This window comes from Pteropus medius, unplaced genomic scaffold (assembly GCF_902729225.1).
Source record: "Pteropus medius unplaced genomic scaffold, Ma_sr-lr_union100, whole genome shotgun sequence".
NCBI classification, from domain to species: Eukaryota; Metazoa; Chordata; class Mammalia; order Chiroptera; family Pteropodidae; genus Pteropus; species Pteropus medius.
Window position 1 is genome coordinate 5428009 of NW_024343733.1, and position 25905 is coordinate 5453913.

The 25905-nt window shown below is 39.3% G+C and overlaps 1 protein-coding gene across 12 annotated transcripts in view; it reads right to left on the bottom strand.

The window, feature by feature from the left end:
* CIT (citron rho-interacting serine/threonine kinase) overlaps positions 1-25905 on the bottom strand; it is a 145766-nt gene that overhangs the window by 93542 nt on the left and 26319 nt on the right. For all 12 annotated transcript variants that reach the window (XM_039868284.1, XM_039868285.1, XM_039868280.1 and 9 more), the window contains 4 exons: positions 24331-24473; positions 23341-23434; positions 17820-18023; positions 16211-16364 (listed from right to left, as the gene is read on the bottom strand). In XM_039868284.1, the coding sequence (XP_039724218.1) occupies positions 16211-16364; positions 17820-18023; positions 23341-23434; positions 24331-24473 (595 nt within the window). The remainder of the gene's footprint in view (positions 1-16210; positions 16365-17819; positions 18024-23340; positions 23435-24330; positions 24474-25905) is intronic.

Consider the following 25905-nt stretch of genomic DNA (forward strand, 5'->3'; position numbering starts at 1 on the left):
CAGTCTGTTTTCTGCCTAGACTCAAAAATCTGCCTGTTTCCAAAGTTCCCCAGTGACAACCACATCTGAAGCAGCGTTCGGAAGTAAATGGAGTGGTAAAGCGATGTGGAGGCAGGGAGGAGATGAAGCCAGAACGAGGGGGTCTGGCTGCTCCGGGCAAGTACAAAAGGGCATTCTCAGAGCTTCAGGTGCATTGAGATGAGGTGGGAGATTGAACGTATAAAATGTGCATCACTAGAAAATTATTTAACACCTCCAAGCTCTCAAGAGAATTCACATCGTTGCTATTAGTATTGGAATCTACTTGCTTAATACTTTAAGAATTAGCTGATGGAAAGAAAAATTACACTGAATGCTTCAGTCTACATCCCATGTGTACTTCCATCAACATAGCCTCAAATCCAATCTGATTTCTATTACCCAATACCTTTTTTTATGCAGAAAGAAAAATTCTAAAGTTAATGACATTTCATAAGGATCAAAAAGAGAAGGTTCCCATCCCAAAATAAAGAAACTCAGATAAAGACTGGGAAATGTATGAAGAGAGATTTGCAGATGATAATAATATGGAAGCACTGTAGTTAATGGCACATACTTTGGAATCTGAGTGGGTTCAAATCTCAGCTCCACCACTTACCAGCTCCATAACCCTGGAAAAGTCACTTAACTTCTCTGAGCCTCAGTTTTAATACAGAAATAACTTCCTCAAGGGGCTGTTTGAAGGTTTAAGTGAAAAAGTCTATATGAAGTGCTTAGCACAATTCTTAGCATACAATAAATACTCCATAAAGATTACCTGCTATTACTCTTATTGCTCATGTGAGATACATCGTTATGACAGATCCTACAATTATTAAAGTCTAGTGAGATACAGCAGAATCTGCACTGAATATTCTTCTTTCCTGTGCAAGACACAAACACTCATGTGAAAGTTTGTGTTAATCGTATTATAGCATTTAATTCCTAACAAGTTTAATTCCTTTTCCACGGTATACTAATCTATCTCTAGGAGACGAAAATAGAATTTCATTTCTGAGTGAAAAGTATGATTAATATAGGGGTAGGAGCCACCCTCTGTGACATAATTATGATTTTTAAATTCCATACTGTAAAATAAGATTCCTCTTTAAAACTCCATCATGCTCAAAGCTAGCCTATGTGGTCCAAATTAGAAAAAGGGCCAGATAATCTTCAATAAAAGCAAGGAGAAGTCAACATGAAATGTGCCAGCTGGTAACAGCTGAGATATTCACAGAACCGATTAAAAGCTAAGAATGTAAACCTCCAGATAGGTGGTCAGTAGAGTATAACAGGAAACTCTTAAAAGAAGGGCTTCTAAGGGCGACATTTGGGCAGGGAAGAGAACCACAACCTGAAGCCAAGAAGAAGTGGGAGAGAACTAGAAATTCTCTACCCACCGGAAAGTGAAGAGGATGCTCATCCTTGGCCAGGGCCCTATAGGAAGAAAGAAATAGGGCAGCTACTAAAACTGTATTCCGGGTAGGGTGTCTGCATTTATATTAGCCTGCATGGTGTGGGAACTACAAGGCAAGAAATTAACATCAATACTGGTCCAGGATCACTGAGCCCTTAGAGTACTAGCAGACACAAGTGGAGAACAACTTGTAGGGGCACTTTCACAAGCCAGAACACACAAGATTGACTGACACACACACACACACACACACACACTTTCTCACACACACACACACACACTCCCTGATGCAAACAAGTTCACAACGAAAAAAGTAAAAACCAACAACTACACGTAACAAGGAAAAAGAGACCACCCAAAAACTACCACGAGGGAGCAGCAGCAGATATAATAAATGGGAAAATTAGCCCTCCAAAAATTACAGAGAAATAATCTAAAATGGACCATAAAATAAACTTTATTATCAAGATGAGAAGAAATTCTAATTTAAAACGAAAAAGATATTCCGAAAAAGGACCAAGCACATTTGAAAGGACATAAATAGAACTTTTAAAACTGAAAATATTGTTATTAAAGCTAAAAGTTTGCTAAATAGAAGATTAGACACAGCTGAAGAGAAAATTGGTGAACTAGGGGTCAGATCTGAAGAAATTACATAGAACCATGCTTCTCAAAGTGTAATGTGTAGACCGGCAGCATCAGCATCACCCGGGAGTTGATCAGAAATGCAGAATCCCAGGCTCTGCCTCATGCCTAGAGAATCAGACCCCCTCATCGGACTTTAACAAGATGTGCAGAAGATTCATGAGCACACTACAGTTGGAAAAGTGCTCATAAAGAATGCAACACACACAGACAAAGAGAAGGCATTAGAGGTCAAGAGACAAAGAATGAGAAGGTCCAATATACATCTAATTGGAGCACCAGAGAACTCGCTCAAAGTCTGAATGCCACATTTAAAAAGGATTATGTAAAATTTGGTCAAGTCAAAAGACCACAAAGTATGTGACCACATTTATCTTGAGGGGCTAATTCTCCTTTCCTGCACCTAACAGAAAATGTCCCTGTTTCGATCCTCATCAATGTAGTGTTTTTTGCTCTGAAAAAGGTATTAATAGGTCATTGAAATCATTAGATTTGCAACAATGTTGATGGAAGTACACACTGCACTTGACAACGTAGCACAGTGCCAGGAACATAGTAGGTGCACAATAAATATTTATTGAACAGATATATAATTAAATGACTAGAAGTGGTTCTTGCAAAGAAAGAGCACCTAGAATAACACAGGCCACAAAGAAATTACTTGATGTTTGAGTTAAATGAAGAGGCTTTAAAAGAGGAGATTGTTCTGTCTGAAAAATATGGTAATGAGTGCCTATATTAATATTTTCTGATATAGTATTATGAAATCATCATCTCCCCCACCACTTACCCACCACACTCCACAACGCCAACTAAGAAGCCATATATTAAGATCTATTTTTAATTGTCAAAAGCCACTAAGAAAAATAGAAAAAAACTCTTTCCCTATATATTTTTAAATAAATCACTCTTCTCTGAGGTCATGTCAGGTCACATTCTCCTTAGTGGTAGGGGCTAAACTAGTAAGTTATAAGAGAGATGGCAAAACAAGGCTTTCAGAAACAAAGAGGTATTTTAAGGGCTGTAGTTAATCCCTCTCCTATAAGTCTCTTTTTTAAAATCCTGACATTCATTAGAAGCATTTGGGGGGGAGGGGGGAATTATTGCTTTCAAAAATATTCAAAAAATAAAAACAAGGAAAGGAGAACCCAATAGACTCAGCCTTTGGCCCTACTTCTGTCCAACATGCTTACATGAGATCCATTTACCCAATTCCCACCTTTAATTTTTCAGCACACCACACAATTCTAAAAACATAAAAGGTTTTCTAATTTTAATAGTGTTTATTATCTGCTTTCCTCACTGGAACACAAGCTCCATGAGGGGAAAGACTATGTGTGCTCACCAATATACACCTAACAGTACCTGGTTGTCCTTATTCAATGTTTAATATCTAGTTTATTAAAGGAATGAATGAATAACATGGGATAATTTCTTAGACTTAATGGGTTATTTCATACAATAAGCCACTTTAGGAAACTCAGAATACCCAATTTAGTCATAAGGAATTGACACATTTAAAAAAAAAAAAAATCCTGAGCCTAGATATAGCTCATAAAACTCCTATGACTTTTAATCATCACTATGGGTTACAGACATTAGTGCTGAGTTGTGTGTGGCAGAAGTAGAAGATGAATAACTGCCAACACAGTGTCATAAAGGACAAAGGCACATAAATAAATATTGTGTAATGATATAATGAATCAAGACTGTGCCTAGAACACAGCGGGCATTTAATAACATTAAAATCAAAAATATTTTCAATTTCGTTCTATCTACCATGATGTCCCGCATCTTTAAAAAAAAAAAGTATTTAACTGATTAATTAGATGCTATGCTCAAACCTAAAAGGAAGACTATCAAAAAATTAGCTATCTTCCAGTTTCTCAAAATCTGAGGCATCAATGTGATCGTGCTTACCTATGTTAAGAACACAAAACTGCAAAACGGGGAAAGAGGAAGCTATTTGTGTCGTGATGATGTTACTGTAGGAAAGTGTCATGGAGGTGATTGAATCTTGAGAGTTGGTTAAATAGTATTTTCGTGGGCTGGAGTGCAGAAGAGTGCTACTTTAGAAAAGCCACAAAACAGCAGCCCAAGAGGCTGTGGGTAATGAGGCTGGGAAGTAAGCGAAGGTGAAATTTTGGCTGAACCTTGAAAGGGGGAAACCCTGGACTGGACTGACAGAAGGGCTTACTAGAGAGAATTTTAGAGTGCTGGGTTGGTGTCAGTGCCAGAGAATGATACGATCGTTTCAGTAGTGATGGTCGGAAGAGGTCGATGCTAGAAATCTTTAAAGGACGTGTCTACAAGAGTCGACATGACAAATTCTATACTAAGGAAGTGATAACAGAAACAGAGAGGATGTGGATTAACAGGAGACAGGCTATGGAAAGAAGTGGGAAAATATGACAACTGATGCAAAAGCAGAGATCACAGGAATATCCATGACCAATGCTTAGGATGGCAACTACTCCGAGAGAAAAGGTTACAATAGAAAGAGAAAGGTATCCAATATCAGAGGTCCCAGGAGAATGAACCAAGAGAATAAATTAGGGGATAGGCAAAGAGAGCTAGTTACTAAATATACATCAGTAATTTAGCCCACATCAGATTACATTCCCTAGGGCAGGTCTCCTACTTTCTCACGTCCAGGTAGGAAGTGATGAGACATAACTCATCTAAATAACACATTGGATCCGGAATTCAAAATGAAAACGAATCAGATCGTTTCCAATAAAGTAAATTAAAAGTTATCCCATCTCTTTGCTTCCCAAGAATCATAAAAAGACTTTAAGGTAATATTGATTTGGCCGGTGATCAATTTTTACAGTGTATCGTCAAAGTAAGTGAATAAGGAAGTCAGAGTTACTAAAGTATGCTTCAATCAATCCATCTCAGGGATGCTAAGGTCTGGCTGCCAACAGCTAAGCAGATTTCCTCTCTGGTGGCAGATGAGAGATCTCAGCAGAGCTGTGTGCTCTACCTGAATCTCGTCGCTCTCAAGAGCCATGTTCCTACTGGGCTGCTTAATATCGAGTTCTTGGTTAACAACTTATGTTTTCACACAGAATTATACTTTTAGAGGTGTTTCCCCTCAGTTCTGGATGGCATTTGAACCAGATTGCTAATCTCTTAGTTTTACTTTGCTTTTCCTCTCCCTCTCGGTCTAGATACTCAGCCACTGAAGCAACACCTGCATAGGCTGAAAACACTCAAAAGGCAGAGTCTTTTCAAACTGCCACAAGAGATGACGGCACTTCTCTGCAAAGTTGCTTTGGTTGTATCCAGTTTAGGGCCCAAGAGGAGGCCCCTGGAACATATTTAAACAAAATCATCGGCTTCTACCCGCTCAGGTCTGCTTGCTGTAGGCCCCGACAACTTTCGCTTTCAGAATCCTCCCCCCCTCGATTACCTACGTCCAAGAATACATCAGGTCAGATTCATTCTTTGCTGCCCTCATGTCGTATCTTTGCTGCCCTCATGTCGTACCTCTGTCGTATCTTTTCCTTCGACATTTTTTTAATTTATTTTAAAATTTTTATTATGAAAACTTTCACACGCACCAAAGTAGCAGACTAGAAAAATGAATTCCCACGTGCCCATCGACCAGCTTCAACACCTAGCAACTCCCGTTCTCCTGTCATCTCATCCCCGTCCTTACTTATCTTGTTTGCGTGCTCCCTAATTCCTACAGAAGATGTCTCTAACACACGTTCCTCAACTGTGGCACTACTTACGTTTGGAATTGCAGAACGCTTTGTTGTAGGGGGCTTTTGCGTGTATTGTCGGGTGTTCAGCAGTATCCCTGACCTCTGCGCACTAGAGGCTAATAGCACCACAAGTCACGACAACCAAAAATGCCTCCGGACATTGCCAAATGTCCCCTGAAGGGCAAAACTGCCCCCAGTTGAGAACCACTGCTTTTCACAGAGGAGGACTTTAAAAGAAAAATTATCACAATACTGCCATCACACCCAACAAAATTAACAGTAACTTCTTTGCATTATCTAACACCATGTTTGTGTTCGACTGTCTCCATTTGTCTCAAAACTCTCTCTTTTACAGTTGGTTGGTTTGAATCAGGATCCAACCAAGGTTCATATGTTGACTTTCTTGGTGTGTCTCCTAATCTGTAACACTCACCTTCTTTTTAATGCCATTGATTGGTATAAGAAACTGGATCACATATTGCTGTAGAATTTCCCGCATTCTGGACTTGGTCGATTGTATCCTTGAGACCTCATTTAACATGTTTCTCTGTCCCCCATGTTTCCTATAAACTGGCAGTTAAACTCAGGGCCTTCTGAATGTTCCAATTCAATTCTTTTGGCAAGAAGGTGTCTAGTTACCACTGCATGACGTTAGAGGGCAGGCACACAATGCCTGCTTATCTCCCTTCTTGTGGTGTTAAGAATGATCCATGGGTTCTGATGATATCGGCCTGATCCCTCCACTCTTTCACTTAATGGTTTCAGCAGCCATTGATGCTCACTGCTTAGAGCCATTATTTCATTAAGGTGGTTTTCTAATTGTATCATTCTTTCTACATTTATTAGCACGTGAACAACTTGGTTACCTATATATAGTTCAAATAGGAAGGCAGGATAAATGCTTGGTTCTTTCCCTATATTTAACAACATTCAGAATAATGAGCTGGGGGTGGGAGTGGGGGTAGCAATGGCCAGAATTGACCAATGAACACAAAACCACCATCCCCTACTGATGAAGCAAAGAGACAAATGTGGGGCTCTTCTATAAAATAATGACCCAACTTCTTCACCCAGTGGAGTTTTTTGTTTGTTTGTTTGTTTTAAATTAAGCCGATCTCCACAGCTGACTGTACTCCAAGAATGAGTGACTAAAATCCAACTGTCAGAGTGTTGGCAAGATGTGGAGGAATGTAAAATGGTACAACTACTTTGAAAAAATTTGGCACTTTCTTAAAAAGTTTACACCTACCATAAGATCCGGCCATTCTCTTCCTAGGTACTTACCCAAGAGAAATGAACACATATGTCCACAGACATGTACATGCATGTTCACAGAAACTATATTTCATAAGAGCCCAAAGCTAGAAATGACCCAAATATCTATCGGCAGATGACTGGATAAACAAACTGTGGTACATCTACACAATGAACGACTACATAGCAATAAAAGATGTGAACTACCATACAGCCTACAACATGGATGAATCTCAGAATTATGTTGAATGAAAGAAGCCAGACAAAATAAGTACATATTTTTCCTTGTTTTTTTGTTAAACAAGTACGTATTGTATGTTTAATTTACATAAAGTTTAGAAAATACAAACTAGAGTGACAGAAGGCAGATGAGTCTCTGCCCGGAGATGGGAAGGGATAGGGACTGGTCCTAGGGAAGGGATGTGAAGAAACTTTTGAGGGGGATGGATAAGTTTATTATCCTGACTGTGGTGATGGTTTCATAGGTGTATACATATGTCAAAACTTAAACTGTCCGTTTAAAATACATGTACTTACTGTATGTCAATTCCTCAGTAAAGCTGTTTTCAACCACTGGGGAGGGAGAACATTTGCTCCCCAATCCCTTCCTGGCCTAAGGAACACATCTAGCGTCACCCTTTTATGCACTCCTCTCCCAAGGACAAGCACGGAGGAGCCAATCTGACTCACGGGAATGGACATTGATCGGACCACGGGCTTCACACTTCCGTTTTCCTGCCTACATCCAGACGTGGCATGAACTCAGCCAAGTGACCACTCCTCCAGGCCCACCATGGCAAGGCCTCCCGGCCGCGAGGAAAGGCCCACCGTTCTCCTCTGTTCAGCAGTGGAGGTGAACGTAAGAGACCCCTGAATCAAAGGTTATTGAGCACCTGCCTTGCCAAGAATACAGTGGCTATTTTGGTCCCTACCTGGCTATCGGTTCTTTGTGTGTGTCCATTGTTAGTCAGAATTTTGAAGGACAGGAAGGGTGGGTCTTAGAACCCCAAAGTGTCGATGCTGTAGTTGAATGCTATCCTTTCCTTTCTGTCACCAGGGATCAACAGAGTTGGCCACACTTTTCTCTGAAGTGAGACACTGAAAATCATTTCCAAACCCTCAGTCATGAACCACCTGGACCTCCTTACTCGTCGTCCTATGTTTTAATCTCTTTCGATGCCTGCCAACCGCCCTCTTTAGTTCTATCCTAACTTCGCGCTCAGAAAATGAATGTAAATGCAATCACCACACTTCACAGAACTGATTAGAAAGTTGGCTGCTGAATATAGTCCCAGATGTTTAATATAATTTTGAATCTTTGGCCAAATCATTTCCATATTTCCTTGGTAGTGGAGGGTCTGGCAAATGACAATTTAAGGGTTGAGGACTTCAATTTAGGGGCTTTCTCTACAAACCTATTTCCTCTTTCCCATCTTCTCCCAGGTAAGGCATTAATTTACCTCATTTAGAATTGACTTACCAAACTGGAATTTAGCATTGCACTGTTGGCTTACATTAAGAGGCTCTATAAGAAGAATCACAGGGAAATCCCTCGGGCATGTATTAGAGGGATGTCGTTTACCATGTCACAAGGGATCCTATTTGTGGGGAACACAGTGATGAAATTCCCCAGGGCTCAGTAATCAGACAATCAAGTCTTCTCTGAGCAAACCATCCCAGATTTTTTCCTCATGGATCTGAGCCTCTTGTAACTGTTCACATTCTCCTTTTTGCTTTGGCCACTAGGAGGCTGAGAGTCCCAAATCTGTCCTCTTCTAGCAACTTGACGATGAACTTGTTTGTTTTTACCTTTAACTCTGACTTCATTTCCTTACTCTGATTCTCTCTTCATCCAGATTTCTACATTTATCTTTATCCTTCTGATATTGCAATCATTGCTAAAATAAGGCATTTCAATTTATCTTGGAATAAAGTAAGTTATTACATATGTTTAACATCTCTGGATGTAGCTTCTAAATTCACACTAGAGGGGGGAGATTCTATAATCTTAATTCGTAAGCATTTAGCTCTTTTTGTCTATTTTCTACTTTCAACAACGTACTCTCTAAAAACAGGACTAGCCCCTAAGACACACATATTCACTTGTATATCACATAAGAGCCTATGAGCTAGTGACCACATATATCCATTATTCCCTTTTTATGTTTTAGCAGGTGGTGCCCATGTGCTCCTGGTCCAGTCGGCTACATCTCTGCCATCACTACTGTATCATCCTCCCTCTTTCTACCCTCCTCATGCTACTTCCCCAAACAGCCCCGGCTCCTTTTCCTTACTTCCTCCTTCCCCTGAAGTGACTGGGTGGGTGTGTGACAGGGAGATACATACAAGGGCCAACCAAGGCTTACAGAGAAGTACATCTACCACCCTCCTCGACCTAGTTTATAAAACAAAACATCGCCAGATGCCGGCTCAAATGACAGGAGCTCCAAAACAAACAGACCTTAAAAAGGCGTGCATACACACATATACACACACACACACACACACACGCACACACACTATGCCCGAGCCATCAAGATAATGCTATTTGAAAAGCAGAACATGAAAATAACTAAAATATTCATATTAAAACCATAAGGGGTTTTCATTTGAGAAGAGAGCACTGCTCATTAGAAATCAATGTCAGAGTGGCAAATTCAAAGGATAAACACGATAGGGTTTCCACAAAGGCTTCTCCCTCATTTATTCAATGATACAGAAAAATAACCTAACAATAAAAACTCCTCAATTCTTGGGAGGCAGTATAACAATGATGTTATGAATACAGGCTGTGCTAGTATTTATGTAAGCGGAGAATATTATGTAAGGCTACACAAGAAATTGGCAACAGTGGTTCACTTTAGGGAGAGGCACTAGGCGTGTGGTGAGGAGACATTTTTCATCGTATAACTTTTCATGTCGCTTGAATTTTTTTACCATGGACTGTACTACTTATTCAAATAAATAAAAGCTAAGAGAACTTGGAGTCAGAAAGACCTGAGTCTGACTCCTGCCATTGCCAACTATTGGCTCTGCAACCTTCGCCAAGTGGCTTCATCTCTTTAGGCCTCAGGATCCTCAACTGTACTGTAGGACCAAAAATAGTACCTGTCTCACAGAGATTTGGGGAAGAGTAAATGGGACAATATGCATAAAGTACTCTGCAGAGCCCTTAGCACATAGTAGGTGCTCGATAAATGGCACAGCAGTATAAGCCACATGTAAAAAGTATTAATGATGAAAACTTAACCCATCCTTAATCAAAAGTAAATAAAGGACAACAGTAAGCTGGGGTGTGGAGAGGCATACATATGCCATTTTACAACTACCTATTTGCTATCAGCAGGTGGAAATTAAGTTAAACCACCATCGTGAAAGATATGAAGGATGTAAATTCTACCTGAGAGAAAACCTTTAAATTCCTCAAAAGCAGAGTCTAAAACCAGGCGTTTCTAAGCAATTCTATCCACCAATGAAAGAAGTCCTTAGCTGAAAAGCAGTCTTCCCTTACCCTGCGCTCAGAGGACAAAACCAGGAAGACCCCATAAAGATGAGTCAGAAACTCTACAGCTGACAGACCTAATTTTCTCCTCCTGCAGGGTTTCTCAAATGCTAATACACCTGGGAATCTTATTCCTGGGGATCTTATTAAAATGCAGCTTCTAGTCAGCAGGTCTGGGGTGGGGCTTGAGGCTCTGCATCTCTAACAAGCTCCCAGGTGATGCAGATGTTGCTGGTCCATGGACCACATTCTGAGTATCAAGGCAATGAATGGTGCCACTGCTTGTCAGCAATGGCAGTCTGGAGGGATTCTGATTACTGTAATATTCTTTCCTGGTAACAACCTTTGTCAATTCTTCTAAATCAATGGTTCTCAACTGGGGGCAATTGTGTCCCCCAAGGGACACTGGGCAATATCTGGAGACATTTTTGGTTGTAACAACTGCAGAGGGGAGGGTGCTATGGCATCATGGCTAAAGGCCAGGGTGCTGCTAAACCTCCTTCAATTCACACAACAGTCCCCACAACAAAGAATTACCTGGTCGCAGATGTCAATACTGCCAAGATTGAGAGACTTTGTTCTAAATAAACCGAACACATGAACCGAGGCTTCTCAATTCATCCTGAGACTATAAATCTCTATTTTAGAGGTGAGTCATTGATCCAACATTGTCCTTTCCCAGGCTAGATCTAAGGTGTGGGGAGGATAACAGATCAGCAGAAAGAATATCATGCAGTATGGAGGGAAGGGGTCACTGGGTCATAGTCTGTATTTTGTTTAAAATCAAGCATATGTGGTTCAGAAGCCAGTGGGCGACCTACCTAGGATTAAACTATCACTTTGAGGTACAGCAATTTAACAGGACCACAGCTCTATTTAAGCAAAGGACCTATAACTACTCCTGAAGGCAGGGCTGTATCAAAATTTGTTCATCTACAGAGCTACAGCACCCAATGTAGCACTCAGCACACTGCAGATACTCAAATTATGATGAATCTTATAGATTCAAAAATTACTACAATTCCAAATGTGCTTAAATAGACACAGAGATTAAACCACCCTCTAATGTCATATGGTTTATCACGTCATCATTATAAACATTATTACCAATCACAATTACTTATGCTAAGGCATGCACAATAGCTCTAGAATCATGCAAATCTCAACCCAAAATAATTTTGCAAGGCCTGCGCCTTTCTGAGAATGGTGAAAGGAAGACAATTCAAAAGAAAAAGCCCATGTCATAAGTAACAGACAATACGAGTTCTCTAGAGTATCAAATGTTCTAAGAAATAATCCATAATCAACACATGCATTTTACATTTCTCACTGTCAAGTCATGGCAGTCTTGGATGAAAGGTATAGGCGTGCTGGTTCCATTGACATCACTATGCCTTTGGTGGGGAGCTATTTAAAAAAAGATGTTACTTAGAAGAGAGCACCAGACAGCAAAACTTTCCCATTGACAGGAGCAGGTGCACAATGCCAGGAAAGGTAAACGTTAACCCCAAAGGCATGAAAGAGAAGCTCTGATTGGCTTTGGCTTTCCAGAGCCCAGAAAATCAGCCTAGATACAACTAGACCCTGGCCCATACCTGAAACATCACCAGGACTGCACAGCTCAGGGCCACAAGTACGCTTCAAGAGCCCCCTACTGAAACCTGGAAAGCAGCTTTGAAATAATGATCGTAATAAGCAGCTGAAAACCCAACCCTACATCTCATCGTGTGAGGCTGGGAATGAAGCATCAGGGTAATGGGTGCCCAGAGACCCAAGAGTGTGGCAGTAACTCATCACAGAGCTTTTGACTTGCTGGGAGAATAAGCATTCCTGAACTGGGTCAGATTCCTGGTTTGTGTGATGTTGCCCACATGAACCCCAAGAGGTAGGACCCAGGAGGGCACAGATGCTCCATCTGACCTCAGTGTCAAAGCTAAGACATGTCCAAGTTTCTCTCAGTAGCCATTCCCAACTCTGTCATTCATACGTTTACCCAGACTTTTCTAAAATTGCATTTATATATCCTGCCAGGACCACCTCTTGAGATAATGAGTTTTAGAAGATTATTACCTGCTGCGTTAAGTGGTATTCTTTCTTTGGTTACAACAAGAAAAAGAAGAATTAGGGGTGAAACAGGAGAGAGGTTAATGTTGCTTTCGTCAAGGGACAATCTTGTGTATGGAAAGTGGAATATTCGACAGCTTGGAACCACAAGGCATTTAAGCAGCGACCATAAACGTGGGAAACTTAACAGCTTCAAGTATTTTGGTTGATGAAAGTCACTCAACATGTGTTTATGAAAAAAAAAGGACTACACAAATGTATAACTTCCGTTAGAGTTACTTAGTTGGGAGAAAGCTCAAATAGCACAGAGTCTAGCAGTGTTTTCAATCACAAAAACATGAGTTGATTGCAAATATTCAGGGAGCAGAGTTGGTGAAAAACAGGAAAATCTGCTAGGAGACATTGAAATTAATACCATGGCTCTCTGCATAGTCAGGGATGTCACGAAAGCTCCACGAAAAGGCACTACCAATCCTCAGTGGGACAGAGGATCCCACCCGCTGGCTGAGCTACACTAGGTATTACTCCCCAAACCAACCGCAAACGCTCTAATTGCAATATGGTACCCTGGATTCTGTTCCTGGGAAAGAAAAGGGACATGAGTGGGGACACTGGTGAAATCAGAATTAAGTCTGAAGTTTAATTAATAGTACTATGCCAATATCAATCTTAGTTTGGCACAGTTATGTAGGATGTTAACATTAGCAGAAACTGGGAGGAGGGTATGTGAGAACTCTCAGAAATGTCTTCGCAACCTTTCTATAAATCTAATATTATTCCAAAATAAAGTCCATTCAAATTAAAAGAATTTTTTTTAAAGCAAACATATTTCATGACTCTTCTGAGAGTTCTAAGTCTAATACTGGGAGTTCTAAGTCTATTCAAACCATCAGGTTTTAAGAATCAAGAATCTGCGCAAAGGACGTGAAAAGACATTTTTCTAAAGAAGACATACGAATGGCCAACGGGTATATGAAAAGGTGCTCGATATCAGTAATCGCCAGGGAAACACAAATCAAAACCACAATGAGATATCACTTCATACCTGGTAAGATAGCTAACATCAAAAAGACAAGAGATAACGAGTGGAGAAAAGGGGACCTTTGTGCCCTGTTGGTGGGAAGGTCAACTGGTACAGCCACTATCAAAAACAGTAGAGGTTGCTCGAAAAAAAAACTGAAAATGGAGCTACCCTAGGATCCGGCCATCCTTCTTTTGGTTATATACCCAAAGAAAATGAAATCAGCACCTCAAAGAGATGCCTGTGCTCCCATGTTCATGAGAGCATTATTCATAATAGCCAAGATATGGAAATGACTGAGTGTCCTTCAATGGGTGACTGGGTAAAGAAGCTGTGGTGTATATATACAATGGAATATTAGTCTTAAAAAAGAAGGAAAAAAAATTAAAAAAAAAAAAACGGAAATCCTGCCATTTGCAACATGGATGAACCTTGCAACATGGAGAACATTATAAGGGAAATAAGACAAGCACAGAAAGAAAATAGCTGCGTGATCCCACTTACATGTGGAATCTTAAGAAGTCGACTACACAGAAGCAGAGAGTAGAACGCTGCTTTCCAGTGGTGGAGAGATGGAGGGAGATGGGAGGTGCTGGTCAAAGGCGTGAAGTAGGAGTTATGTAGGATGAGTAAGTCTAGAGATCTAATGCATAGCATGCTGACTGCAGTTAACGATTCTGAACTTATGACCGGAAATTGGCTAAGGGAGTAGATTTCAGGTACTCTCATCATGGAAAAAAAAAGAAAAAAGGAAAAAGGAACTATATGAGGACATGGATATGTTAATTAACTTGACTAGAGTAATCATTTCACCATGTATATATCAAATCACCATGTTGCATACTTTGAATATATATAACGTTTACTTTAAAAAATAAATTTAAAAAAAAAATCAGGATTCGGTTGGATGAGGAAAATTCCCTGATACAAATATGGGTGGGTGGGTGGGGGTGGGGATGTAGTAAAAATAAGAAAAAACTAAGTGGATAGTTATTAAGATATGGAAAAATTAAGATAGCCAAAGAAGGCACAGTGAGTTGAGTATGGCCACAACGAGTGTGAAGATGACCTAGACTACAGTGATCCATCAAAAATCATCTCATAGGGAAGATAACCATGGCCTTCAAAAGATGGGCCTCATGAAGGACAGACAACATATAACCTCCACGGGAATGATATAATTTACAGAACAGTGATTATACTTGTAAACCCAATAAGCCTAAAACCTATAAACAGCCTGAAAGGAAAAAACTAGGACAAAATCTGAGAATTCTGACACAACACTAAAAAGGCAAGGTTTACCAAAACACGAAATAAAGTTACTCAGGTAATTAATCACCCTTCACTGACTTGAGTGGAGATATATATAATTAGCAAGTGCGTGCATAAAAAATTAACTGCTTATTCAAGATTGCAGAGATAAAAAGGCAAGGCAAGAGAAGATTAAGTGTTTGAACAGCATCTAAAAGAAACTGTACGAAATCTTTCTAAAAGCAAAAAGGAAGACTGCACTGAAAATATATTACTGATTAAAAGCGCTGAACCTTAGAGATCTGGGGTTTGATGCCTAAAGATTAGAAAAATAAAACAAGCTGGCTACCAGAAGAAAAAAAATTGCCCAGATTTATGGAAATGCAGCCTACCTAAATATTTTGGCAGGTTAGAGGAACCATCAAAAGGGCTTTCGACCGGACTATACTGGATTTTAACCCAACTCGCACATTCTAGCTGAAGGTGCGAGAGGTTATAATTATAACACAATGCCAACTAGAAGCCTGGTTTTGACACCTAGAAATGGGTTTCATTTTCCCACCTCCCCTCATCACCAAAAATAAAACCCACACTTAAACCAGCCAACTGCTTTCCTACTGGCTGTAATATATACTAATCATTGGGTCAGGTCACTAAAGAACATTCAACCAATAACACATCAAGAATTTTAAAAAATGGTTAAAAAATTACTAATTTGTAAAAAACCAAGCGTTTAAGTTCTGTTGACAATAAACCAGGTCTTTGTTTTTAAGGAATTTAGTTTGCACTAATTGATTACAAGCTGATGTATGCATGAATCCACTGTGTGTGCACATTATAGATTTTACATGCTTGTGAGCAAAGACAAAAATTTTAGAGGAAAACAAATGAACGCTGCGAGGCATTTATGGTTTTAGTGCAGGCTTGGCCATTGACTAAGCAACCTGGGCACTTTGCCTAACCTCTGAGTCTTTTTCCTAATCTGTAAATGAAATACCTAGGTCTGCTTTTCCTCTGGGAAGAAACTCCACCAAACCAGATGACAGCCTTTGAACTCCATCTCTCTGACTTACTGAGGGATAACATTCTAAAAGGCCACATAAACACAGAGTTTGATAAATGACCTAGTTCTGTGCAAACAATTTTAAAGCAAAATTATTACTCAGACAGCTATGCTACATCATTAGCCTTTTCTATTTGTGTAGATAATTAAAGCCCTTATTTATATATTTTATACCAGCTTCTGTGGGCCAGAATAATTTCAAATCATTCTTAAATGTTTCTTAATCCCAACACCAGAATTGAAGGAAGGCAGCTCTACTTACAGTTACGAATGTTATCCCAGTCGATTTTTGAGAAGAAAGGATGGCAGCAAAGGCCTTCAAACTTCAGTCTCTCTTTCTGGCCACACAACAAACTTTGAATCAGATCCAGCAATTCACTGCTAACTTTGGGGTCATCTGGAAACTTCAAAAACCGCTATTCCAAAAAAATAAAACAATGATTTCTTTTGCAAATTTGGCTTCACATGCCCCAAAGTTAAGAAAGTATCTCTCATATACTCAAGTTTCTTTTTTTTTTTTTTTTAAAGAAGGAAGTTTTATGCCCACTTAACTTTGAACCAAAGGCACGTTCCCAAAATAAATGGCCTGTTCACATCAGTAGGTCTAGTTCCTTTGCACGGGTTCAACAGTTTTTATGACTTGACCCCTGTTCCCGTCTTCGTCTTGTCTAGCTAGGCTCCCCATCTCACTCCTTGCTGTCCAACAATGATGAGCTATTTAAAGCTGCCTGAACAGTCATGATGCTCTGTCTGCTAGAACACCCTCCTCAACTCGACCCCTTCTTCCCTGCCTACCTTCTCTACCCTATCACTGCCTCTTACGTGCTCCCTCTGTACTCTGCTTTGGCGCATGTGCAATGTATTTTGACATCTGTATGATGATGGAGAAAGAAGGCAGGGAGAGCCTTTCCCTTCTTGTTCATCACTGTAAACCTGGTGCCTAACAGGTTTATCCTCAGATAGTGCAATTCACTCATGGCTGAATGAGTGGACTGAAATGAAGGAAAAAAATTAGCCCTGAGAATCATCTAAGGGGAAACTTTAACTCAAGAGGAGACTCAAGAATAACAAGGAATATATGTATGTATTAAGCATATAAAATATGTGTTATACACATAAAAATATGTATTGAGCATTCCAGAAAGATGAAACTGGGCGAGATATAAAAATCTGTGAAATAAGTTCTCTTTTTCCTTTTGGTTGAAACTAAAACATACATATTTATTATATCCTTAAGAAATGGCCTTAACATAGTAGAAAGTCAGTTATTAGAAAAGGTTTAAATTCTACTTTATATATATATTACTGTATTTTTAATTCATGTCCTCAATCATATTTGAGAGCTGTTAGTACTAAGAAAAAGTACATAGCCTAATATCAAAAGCATGGACTTCAAAGCCAGACTGCCTGTATTATTTTGGGCAGGTTACTTAACCACTCTGTGCTTTGGTTTCTATGTCTGTAAATTGAAAATAATAATAATATCTACCTCATAGTGTTTTTGGACAATTTGCCAAGTTAATAAACTACATTTCATCAATTCTAAGACTCGCATTTATTCACATTTAATAGTACTAAAATCAAAATGCATTTTATAATCAATCAAATATCAAATTCATTGGCAGCAGTTTTTACTTTTTAATGGTACATAAAATAATGGCGTAGGCTTACAATTAATTACTGGCAGCTGAAAGTCAATAAAATATAATTAAAGTGTTTAGAACAGCTTTTGGCAGAAAGTGAGGGCTAATATAAGTATTTGCTATTGTTATTAACCAAAACTGCTGGTTTAGATTATAAACATTCATTTGCACAACTTTTGAATGACATTTCTCAGTATTACTTCTAAATCTACGAGTTAGGCTCTTTACCTGGAAATTCATGATGTTGTTAAAGGTTCTGGCTGAGGTTCCCTCAGTGAATGGGGACCTTCCATAAACCATCTCATACGCGATAACTCCCACTGACCACCAGTCGCAGTCAGGACTGTAGACACCTTTCCCATCCCCATTCATCACGGTCAACACTTCAGGGGCCATGTAATCTGGGGTCCCAATCGGGAGTTTGGCATTCACCTAGAAACCCGTAAATGAAATGAACACAGCAAACTTTCAATTATCCTCAGATAGATTGCCAACAGCCACATTTCAGACACAAGCTGATTTGCCACTGATTATTATTCTCCCAGGCACTTAAACCTTCTGTCAAGTGGCACAGTGTCAGGCAATGCAAATGATTTACTAATTAAAAAAAAAGAAAAAGACAAAAAGCACATAATATAATCCAAAGGCAAAGGAGAAAGAGTTGTTGATGTACACCCTTTGGTTACACAAATTAGTGTGGGGTATATACCTGGAATGAAGATATATTTCCTGATACACGTTACTGATATGATAGAACTCTTACTTATGAAAACGGCAAAATGATAATAAATCTTAAAATGACTATAAGATCAATCTACCCATTACTGAAAAATGGGCAGCTAGCTGTCAACACAATATTACAAACATGTGTTATATCTCAAGTTTAACTATTTGGAATCGACATTCTGAATTGACCCACCCACAGGGCAAGATATTATAAATAGCTTCTAGCAGAGGTCAAATGGTAATGTGTTCATTTTCCTCACTCCCAACTCCTGTTCCTTGGTTCCCTCCCCACTGTTCAGAAACCAGGACTCTCCAATCCAGTGGCGCCCAAGCACTTGACCTCAGCAAAGAAAGGTTAGGACAATGTAGGAAGTCTTTTTATAAAATTAAATATGGTCTGTTTAAAAAACTGTTCTTTCTTCTGATAATTTGTCCTTCTGGCTGTTTTAGTATTTCAATGTTCTCTGTTTCGTGAAATGATGCTCTTGACAGAAGTAGGTTTTCTGCCCCTCACCCCTACCCCTTCCTAGGCAACCTAGTAAGCTGGCAACCCTTTGAGTCTTCAAAACTGTGAAGAGTTATTGAGCCATGAAATCTGAAGTTTAAGGATAATTCTCTCTCTTCCCTATAAAACTGAAAGGGCCTGATGTTAGTCATGTACTATGCTGACCAGTTGTCCAATAACCCTACATCTAAAAAGGTTTCTCCCACATCAGCAGTTACATGGCACAAAAGCACTTTCTCCCCATTAAAGGATGTTAAGTGCCCCTGAGTGAGCCAAGAAATTTTAAAGGCAAGACCATAAGGCTTGAATGCTGGGATTTATATCAAGACAGTAAACTTGCTTTGCTTTGACTGGGAATTGAGAGGAAAGTGAATGTTTAGAGAGGACAATGGGAGGTATCCTTTTCCCTATGATGAAGACCCAAGCTCTTCCAGCCTGTAATTTTAATCTTGTCCATTCCTGTGCCCCAAAGACCCATTGTTATAGGAAACAGGCTCATTCTCCTTACTCCCCCTCTTTTCACTCGCTCCCTTGGGCCCACCATAGGTGTTTCCTATCCCTAAACTCAGAAAGCAGTGTGACACCAGTCATCCATTGCTTTGGACAATAGGATTTCCATTCCAAGTACCCATTTGGCAAAGCTGGATGACCACACCACCCAGGAAACCCACAGGCCTGTATTGATGGACAACAGCAAAGAAAAAGGAGAAAATATTTGGTCTAAGACAGGGCGCCTTAAGCTTGAGGAACTGAAAGTAGCTTAAGTCAAGAGGAAGCCTTGATGCTGGGAAGCCTGAGCAAGACTCCGTCTTTTCATGTGTGTGTAAATGTTAATGAGCTCAGCACAAGATCAGGATTAAACTGCAAGGTTTTGGTAAAAACCCTCCATACTGAAAATGAGAAATAAATTATCTTTTAAATATCAAAACAAGAGAAGAAAAACTATAACATCTTGATTTAACTAGGTGTTGGTAATGCCACTGTATCATTGATTAAACGCTTGCCCTTTATGCCAAATTACCCTGCAGAACCATTAACACACAATCCTCAAATATGTTTCATTTGCACTTATTGGGCTTTATTTTATCATCGCACCAGGTTGTTTGGGAATATTCAGTTCTTCTTGTTTATAGCTCACAGGGCTTGGTCACTTGCTCATAACCAAAGAGTTGAACTTGACTGGGTCATGTTTATCAGCACCACCCAGCAAAGGGTGTAAATTGTCAATGCCTCATATTTGAACTCATGATTAGCCTTATTGAAGTCAGATAATTCCCCAGTTCTTGCCCCATAACAGACAGGTGATTATACATATTTATAATCATCGTTTTGTAAATTTTCTAAATTTTAAGGAAAAATACCCCCGAGCTTGCTTTTTGTACATTTCCTGCTACAGTAATGGTAATTAACAAAGACTTTTCATGACAATAGCTACTAACTTTCCATTAGCTATCGCCCTCCAAGCACATTAAACCTGTTCAACATATAATCTCACACATCCTGATAAGGATTTTGCAAGATGCTTTCACTCTCCTCTGGGGGCAATTCACAACCAGCTAATTAATCTGGATAAGATACTAAAAGTGGAATCATGCTCTAGGAGTCCAGGGTGCCTGCAGTAAGTACATCATCTGACAAGGCCCCAGTTCTAAACTTTAGTTCATTTTACCGTATTGACAGGTAAAAATACACCAGTTCAGGAAGAGACAGTAAGAAAATGACTAGGAGACAGAAGGGTCAGTCACATTTGGAGAGACAGAGTTTAAAAAAAGAAAAGAATTAATCTAGCAGATTATTTTACAAGCAGAAAGCAGATGAGAAGAAAGTAAGAAAGCCATTGTCTTCCTCCTTCTAATCCCACTTCTCATAAGAGGCTTAAACATAAAACTGTTTCAATCCAACTCACCCCATCTAGCTGCCCAGGGCATACACACACACTTGCAGAAGCAGGGGGTAAATAAAATGAAAATAAAAATCTAAGTTGTTCCTCTTGTGGAAAAGAAAGAAAATCTTTTCATTCCTACATAAATCTCAAAAAGGGCTATCTCCTATGGGTTTCCAACTGCTAATGGGGCTGATTATCACTTAACATGCTATCACGAATGTGCTTTGTTTATAATCTCCTTACAACTATTTTCGTGAGGGCTGAATATGACAGGTTGGAAGTGTTAGCCGTCTGACATTCTTTGAGATTCTAATAAGGTGAAGTGCGTGATCTAAGTCACACAGAAGGTCAATGGCACATCTCAGCTCAACACCCAAATCTCCAGGCAGTAAGATCCAACTGTGTTCACTAACAAAAATATTCCAAAGCAATTTTCTAAGAAACTTGAAATAAAGACAATGGAGATGGAAACTCAACAGATCTGATTCACAAATAATATATAATAATTTCCGTAAATGTAGATTCTATTTTATATAGTATATTTTGGCCTATAAAAACATTTAGAACCTACTTTTTAGGCCTATAAAACATTCTATTCAAAAGAAACATTTTTTTAACCCACCAACATTGATCAAAAATACCAAAAAAATTATAATTTTATATCCATACTTGATCTAGTTTGCAGATTCTTGCTCTTCTATAATAAAAGAGCGTTTGCACTTTAAAAAAATGTTAAAAATTCCTTTTCTGCTGGCACGTTCTGGCCCTAAAAGTAGAAAGTTCTAGAGAAATGATTCTCTCCCCAAGAGGAGAAGAGGTACAATATTCTCGAATGTACAGGGCTGAGTTGCCGTGTCTCCTTGACCAAAATAATCAGGGGTTAAGCATGTTAAGCTGCAAATAAAACCGAGTGCCTCCGGGAGGCTCCCTGCCTGGAGTGAAGGTTGCTACAATTAGAAGACCCGAAAAGGGCAATTTGAAGCACTGAAAAATAGAAAGCTAAAATGAAGAGGAGTCCTGCTCTCCACCAAGGGCTTTGAAGAGAGCGGCTCCAGATGCAGAGATAAAGCCTTATTCTAAATTCCCATTTATTTACCAAGCAGAGACTTTAGATCTTAATCTAGCATTCCAAGTAGGTTTTCTTATTGCAAATACATATTGCTAGCCCTAGCTACCTAGCTTTCTGATGCTTCTCAATCTACTGCAGTGATTCTCAATCAGGTATGATTTTGCCCTCCCGGGGGTCAGTTAGCAATGTCTGGAGACATTTTTGATAGTCGCAGCTGGAGAGGAAGGTGCTATTGGATAGAGGCCAGGGATGTAGCTGAACATCTCATATCACACAGGACAGCCCTACAATAAAGAATTATCGGAGCAAACTGTCAGTGGTGCTGACTATGTGCCTACGCTTCGATTATTATCAGGCTATGTACCTCTGCTCCAATTTATTTCTAGATGCATGAGTTTTTTAAGGTCACTAATGCAATGTATAAGTTTTTTAATCCTAGGTGATAAAACTTATGCTTTACTTAACTTTTCTCCTGTATTCCACTTTTATTCCACTAAATTCAATTCCTAAGTTTTCATGCCTGTTTCAGAATTATATGAAATTTTTACAACATAAAATGCTTTGATTTTATAACCTAATTCTTAATGTAATGATCAGGTGGAATAGATTATAAAGAAACATAATCTGAAATAATACCTACCTTTCCTCCAAGGAATTTGGAAACAAAAAGAGCAATTTTACATATTGCCCTTTATGTGAGGACTTAAGTCTTACAACTGGGGACATTTCAAAGAGCAGCTTCTCTAACCTCTTAATTTGTGCATTTTTACTAGAATCAGTATTTTCTAAAGAATAAAAGGCCAAGTTCATAAGGATTTTATCTAGGTCGCCAAGAGGTTCAGTTGTAAAATTAGTCTTAAAATCTAAGTTGATTTTCTCTTAGATCTACCATGTTTTACATAATGACTTCTAAACTCACATTTTAGTATGCATAATCTTTATTAGATTTTTTTAAATCTAATTTTTTTCCTTTGTCATCTTTTCCCTAAAGTATTCTCACTCTTGATCTCAATAGCTACCCTCCTGCCTTCCTACTTAGCACAAAGAATATATTTTAATTTTTACCAAAGTTCCAGGACTTAAAATTGACATTTTGAGTGCTTGGTTCTTAACGCTTAAGGGTATTCAGTTCAAATGCTCTGGTGATTAAATTTTGCTGCATAGGAAATAAAAGATTTGAAATAAAGAAGGTTACATTTCATAAAAATATTTTAAGGTAGAAAAAGATAGTGTTAACAGAAGACAGTCTAGTACGGGCAAGAATCATGAAGGGAAAAACAAAATAAGCATTTTCCTTTCTTTTCAACCAAATTATAAAAACGTTCCAAAAAATGTCTTGAAGGGTATGAAGAGGTATTATACATAAGAATGCCAAGGTCAGGTAAGTCTAGGAAATAGCTCTGTGTCCCCATCCCCACTTCCATTCCCCTGGAGAAGTCATTTCACACACTGGCAGACAATGGCTCCAAGATGTTGCTTTATCCCAGTATTTCCCAAACTTATGAGGATGACAGAATGCTTTTCAGTACAGCCTCTATTAAGCTATCTTACTGCATTTTGTTACCATCTTATTTGAGTTCATTTTCGCAGCTGATCCAAAATCGACTAGTTTGATGTGTCCTGTTCGATCAATGAGGATGTTCTCGGGCTTGATGTCTCTGTAAGGAAATCAGGGCCACGAATTAGTGCTGTCTTCTCCATGCCAGTCAGCAGGCAATTGCTGACCTAGGACATTGATTCGGTCAGAACGCTTACTTTGTATTCTGCTATGCAGACCTCTCCAACTGATGGACAAAAATACTAAGCATACATTTTGCAAAACAAATTTAAGGGGAAAAAAAGGAAGAATTAGAAGAAAGAAAATAAGGAGGGGTAGGAGGGAGGTGGGGGAAGGAAGGGAACAAATGCAGGTTATTAGATGGATGATTTCTCCTAGAGACATACATTTTACATTAAGTAAACTGAGACCAAAAGAAGCTAGGGGACTGGCCCAGGGTCATGCAGCTTGTCAGTGGAAAAGCTGAGACTCTATTCCAGATTTTGTAATACCTGGTCTAACCGTCTAACCATCGTTCCATTCCCACAACATTCTCAGATGAACGTAAAACATCAGATGAGTGAGGATGTAAAAACACACTTTTCAACTGAGGACTCTGCGGAACATCTTTGTGAATTACTAACGGGTGAGATCAGAAGTACAACTTCATGGTCTTCTGGTCCTATGTGGTATTTCAGTTCCTTCTGCAAATCAAATTCCATTTTTCTACCATATAATTCAAAGAACCCATACGAGAGTTCCCAGTCTTATCAGCTACACTTACAGATCGTACTAGCAAACTTGAGAACATTACAATTCTAGATCTACTTCACTGTGGAATGGGTAAGCTGAAATGCCACTTTGGAAAGTTTATTTTTAGCCAATTATAGTTAAGAATGGCTAAAAATTGGATGGAGCATTATTTTGCTACTAAAATCATTCATGCATTCACTCTATTACAGGAACTCTTAGGTGATACAGATAAATTCTCAGCAGACTTGAGAGAGTCTCACTTACCGATGTACATATCCCATCTGATGAACGCTGTGAACGGCCAAAATCAGTTCGGCTAGGTAAAACTGAATCATATTTTCATCTAATTGGTCCTCATATCTATTCAAAAGTGACAGCAAGTCCCCTCCAGGCTGATATTCCATAACCTGTATAGAATGCCAAAACTGTTAATTCTTCATACACCACCCCCCACCCCCGCAATAAAAGGAAATGTCTCAATTAGAGCCTCAAATACTGCCTGATGTGTTATAATTACAATGTCTGCACAAAGCAATGAAGATGTGTGAGACATATTATAAGTCACGTAGAATGAGGTCCCTGCCCTGAGGAAATTACATCTGTTCCCCAAGAGAATCTATATAATGAAATACTGGTACCAGACACCATGTACGGTGTTTGCAAGGCAAACTTGAAAAGTCGAATTAAATCCACCCCCTCACCCACCCACCCACCCACATCGACACCCAGACATTCCCTCGGATTACCCACATAGCGCAGATGGAAATCCCTGGAGGGCAACAAACCCTGCTGCTCTCCTTCTGCATCCCCCTCAGCACCCAGCAGAAAACAGGAGGTGTGCATGAAACGTGATACGACCTTCTCCTTTAAGTCAATGGAAAGGCAACCTGTCTCTATTAAATACTTAAACGTGAACATATATCCTTGGACCTCGTAATTCCACTTCTGATACTTCATTTTACAAGAACTTGTAAGAGTTTGTAAGTAGATATAAATAGATTCACTGCAGCCCTGTTTGTAACACAGGTGGGGGAAAACCTGGAAATCACCCAAATATCCATCATTAAGAGATATGATATAGCTAAAGAATGGGATAAGATGCAGATATTAAAATGAATGGACTCAATCCATTCATACTGTCCATGAAAATATAAAGTGATATCCTATAGAGGATAAAGTACAACCCCTTTTTGTGATTAAAAATTATATATTTAATTTGTTAATATATACATAGGCAAAATATCTAAAAAGGAATATAAAGTATGGCCTCAGGTACAATGTTTGAGTAGCAAATTTCTTCCACCCCAAGGAATTTAAATCCTCCTCCTTTCAATGAAAACGATGTGTGATAGTCCTAAGTCAACAGGATGCTTTGAGGCCAGTTTGCCTGCGTGACTTTACACTCCAACCTGGTGCCTTCACCTCTCTGCCTTTCAGTTTCATCCTCTGTGAAATGGGGATAAGCCTAATTCCCCTAAAATACTGATCCTGGCACCAACAAGGCCCTCCACACCATTCAAGTCCTTTCCTTTCCCTCCCTTTACGACATGACCCTTTACACTCTGCCTGGGAGAGGCTGGGACCCGTTGTGACCATCTTTGCAACCATGTCAATGCTTACTGGGTTCTCCTCCTGTCCTTTGCTCTGATTTCCCATTTTAAGAGCCACGTGATAAATGTCATTTGTTTTAAGGTATCTCGAATCCTTTCTGGAAAGAGGCAAAATCCGAATAAATGTCTTTTAAAAACACTAAATCTCTCAAACTATTGCATCCTGGAGTTCAACTCTGGGATTTGAATTTTCTCCACCCTCCTCCAAACTCCTGTTCGCTTTTGGTCC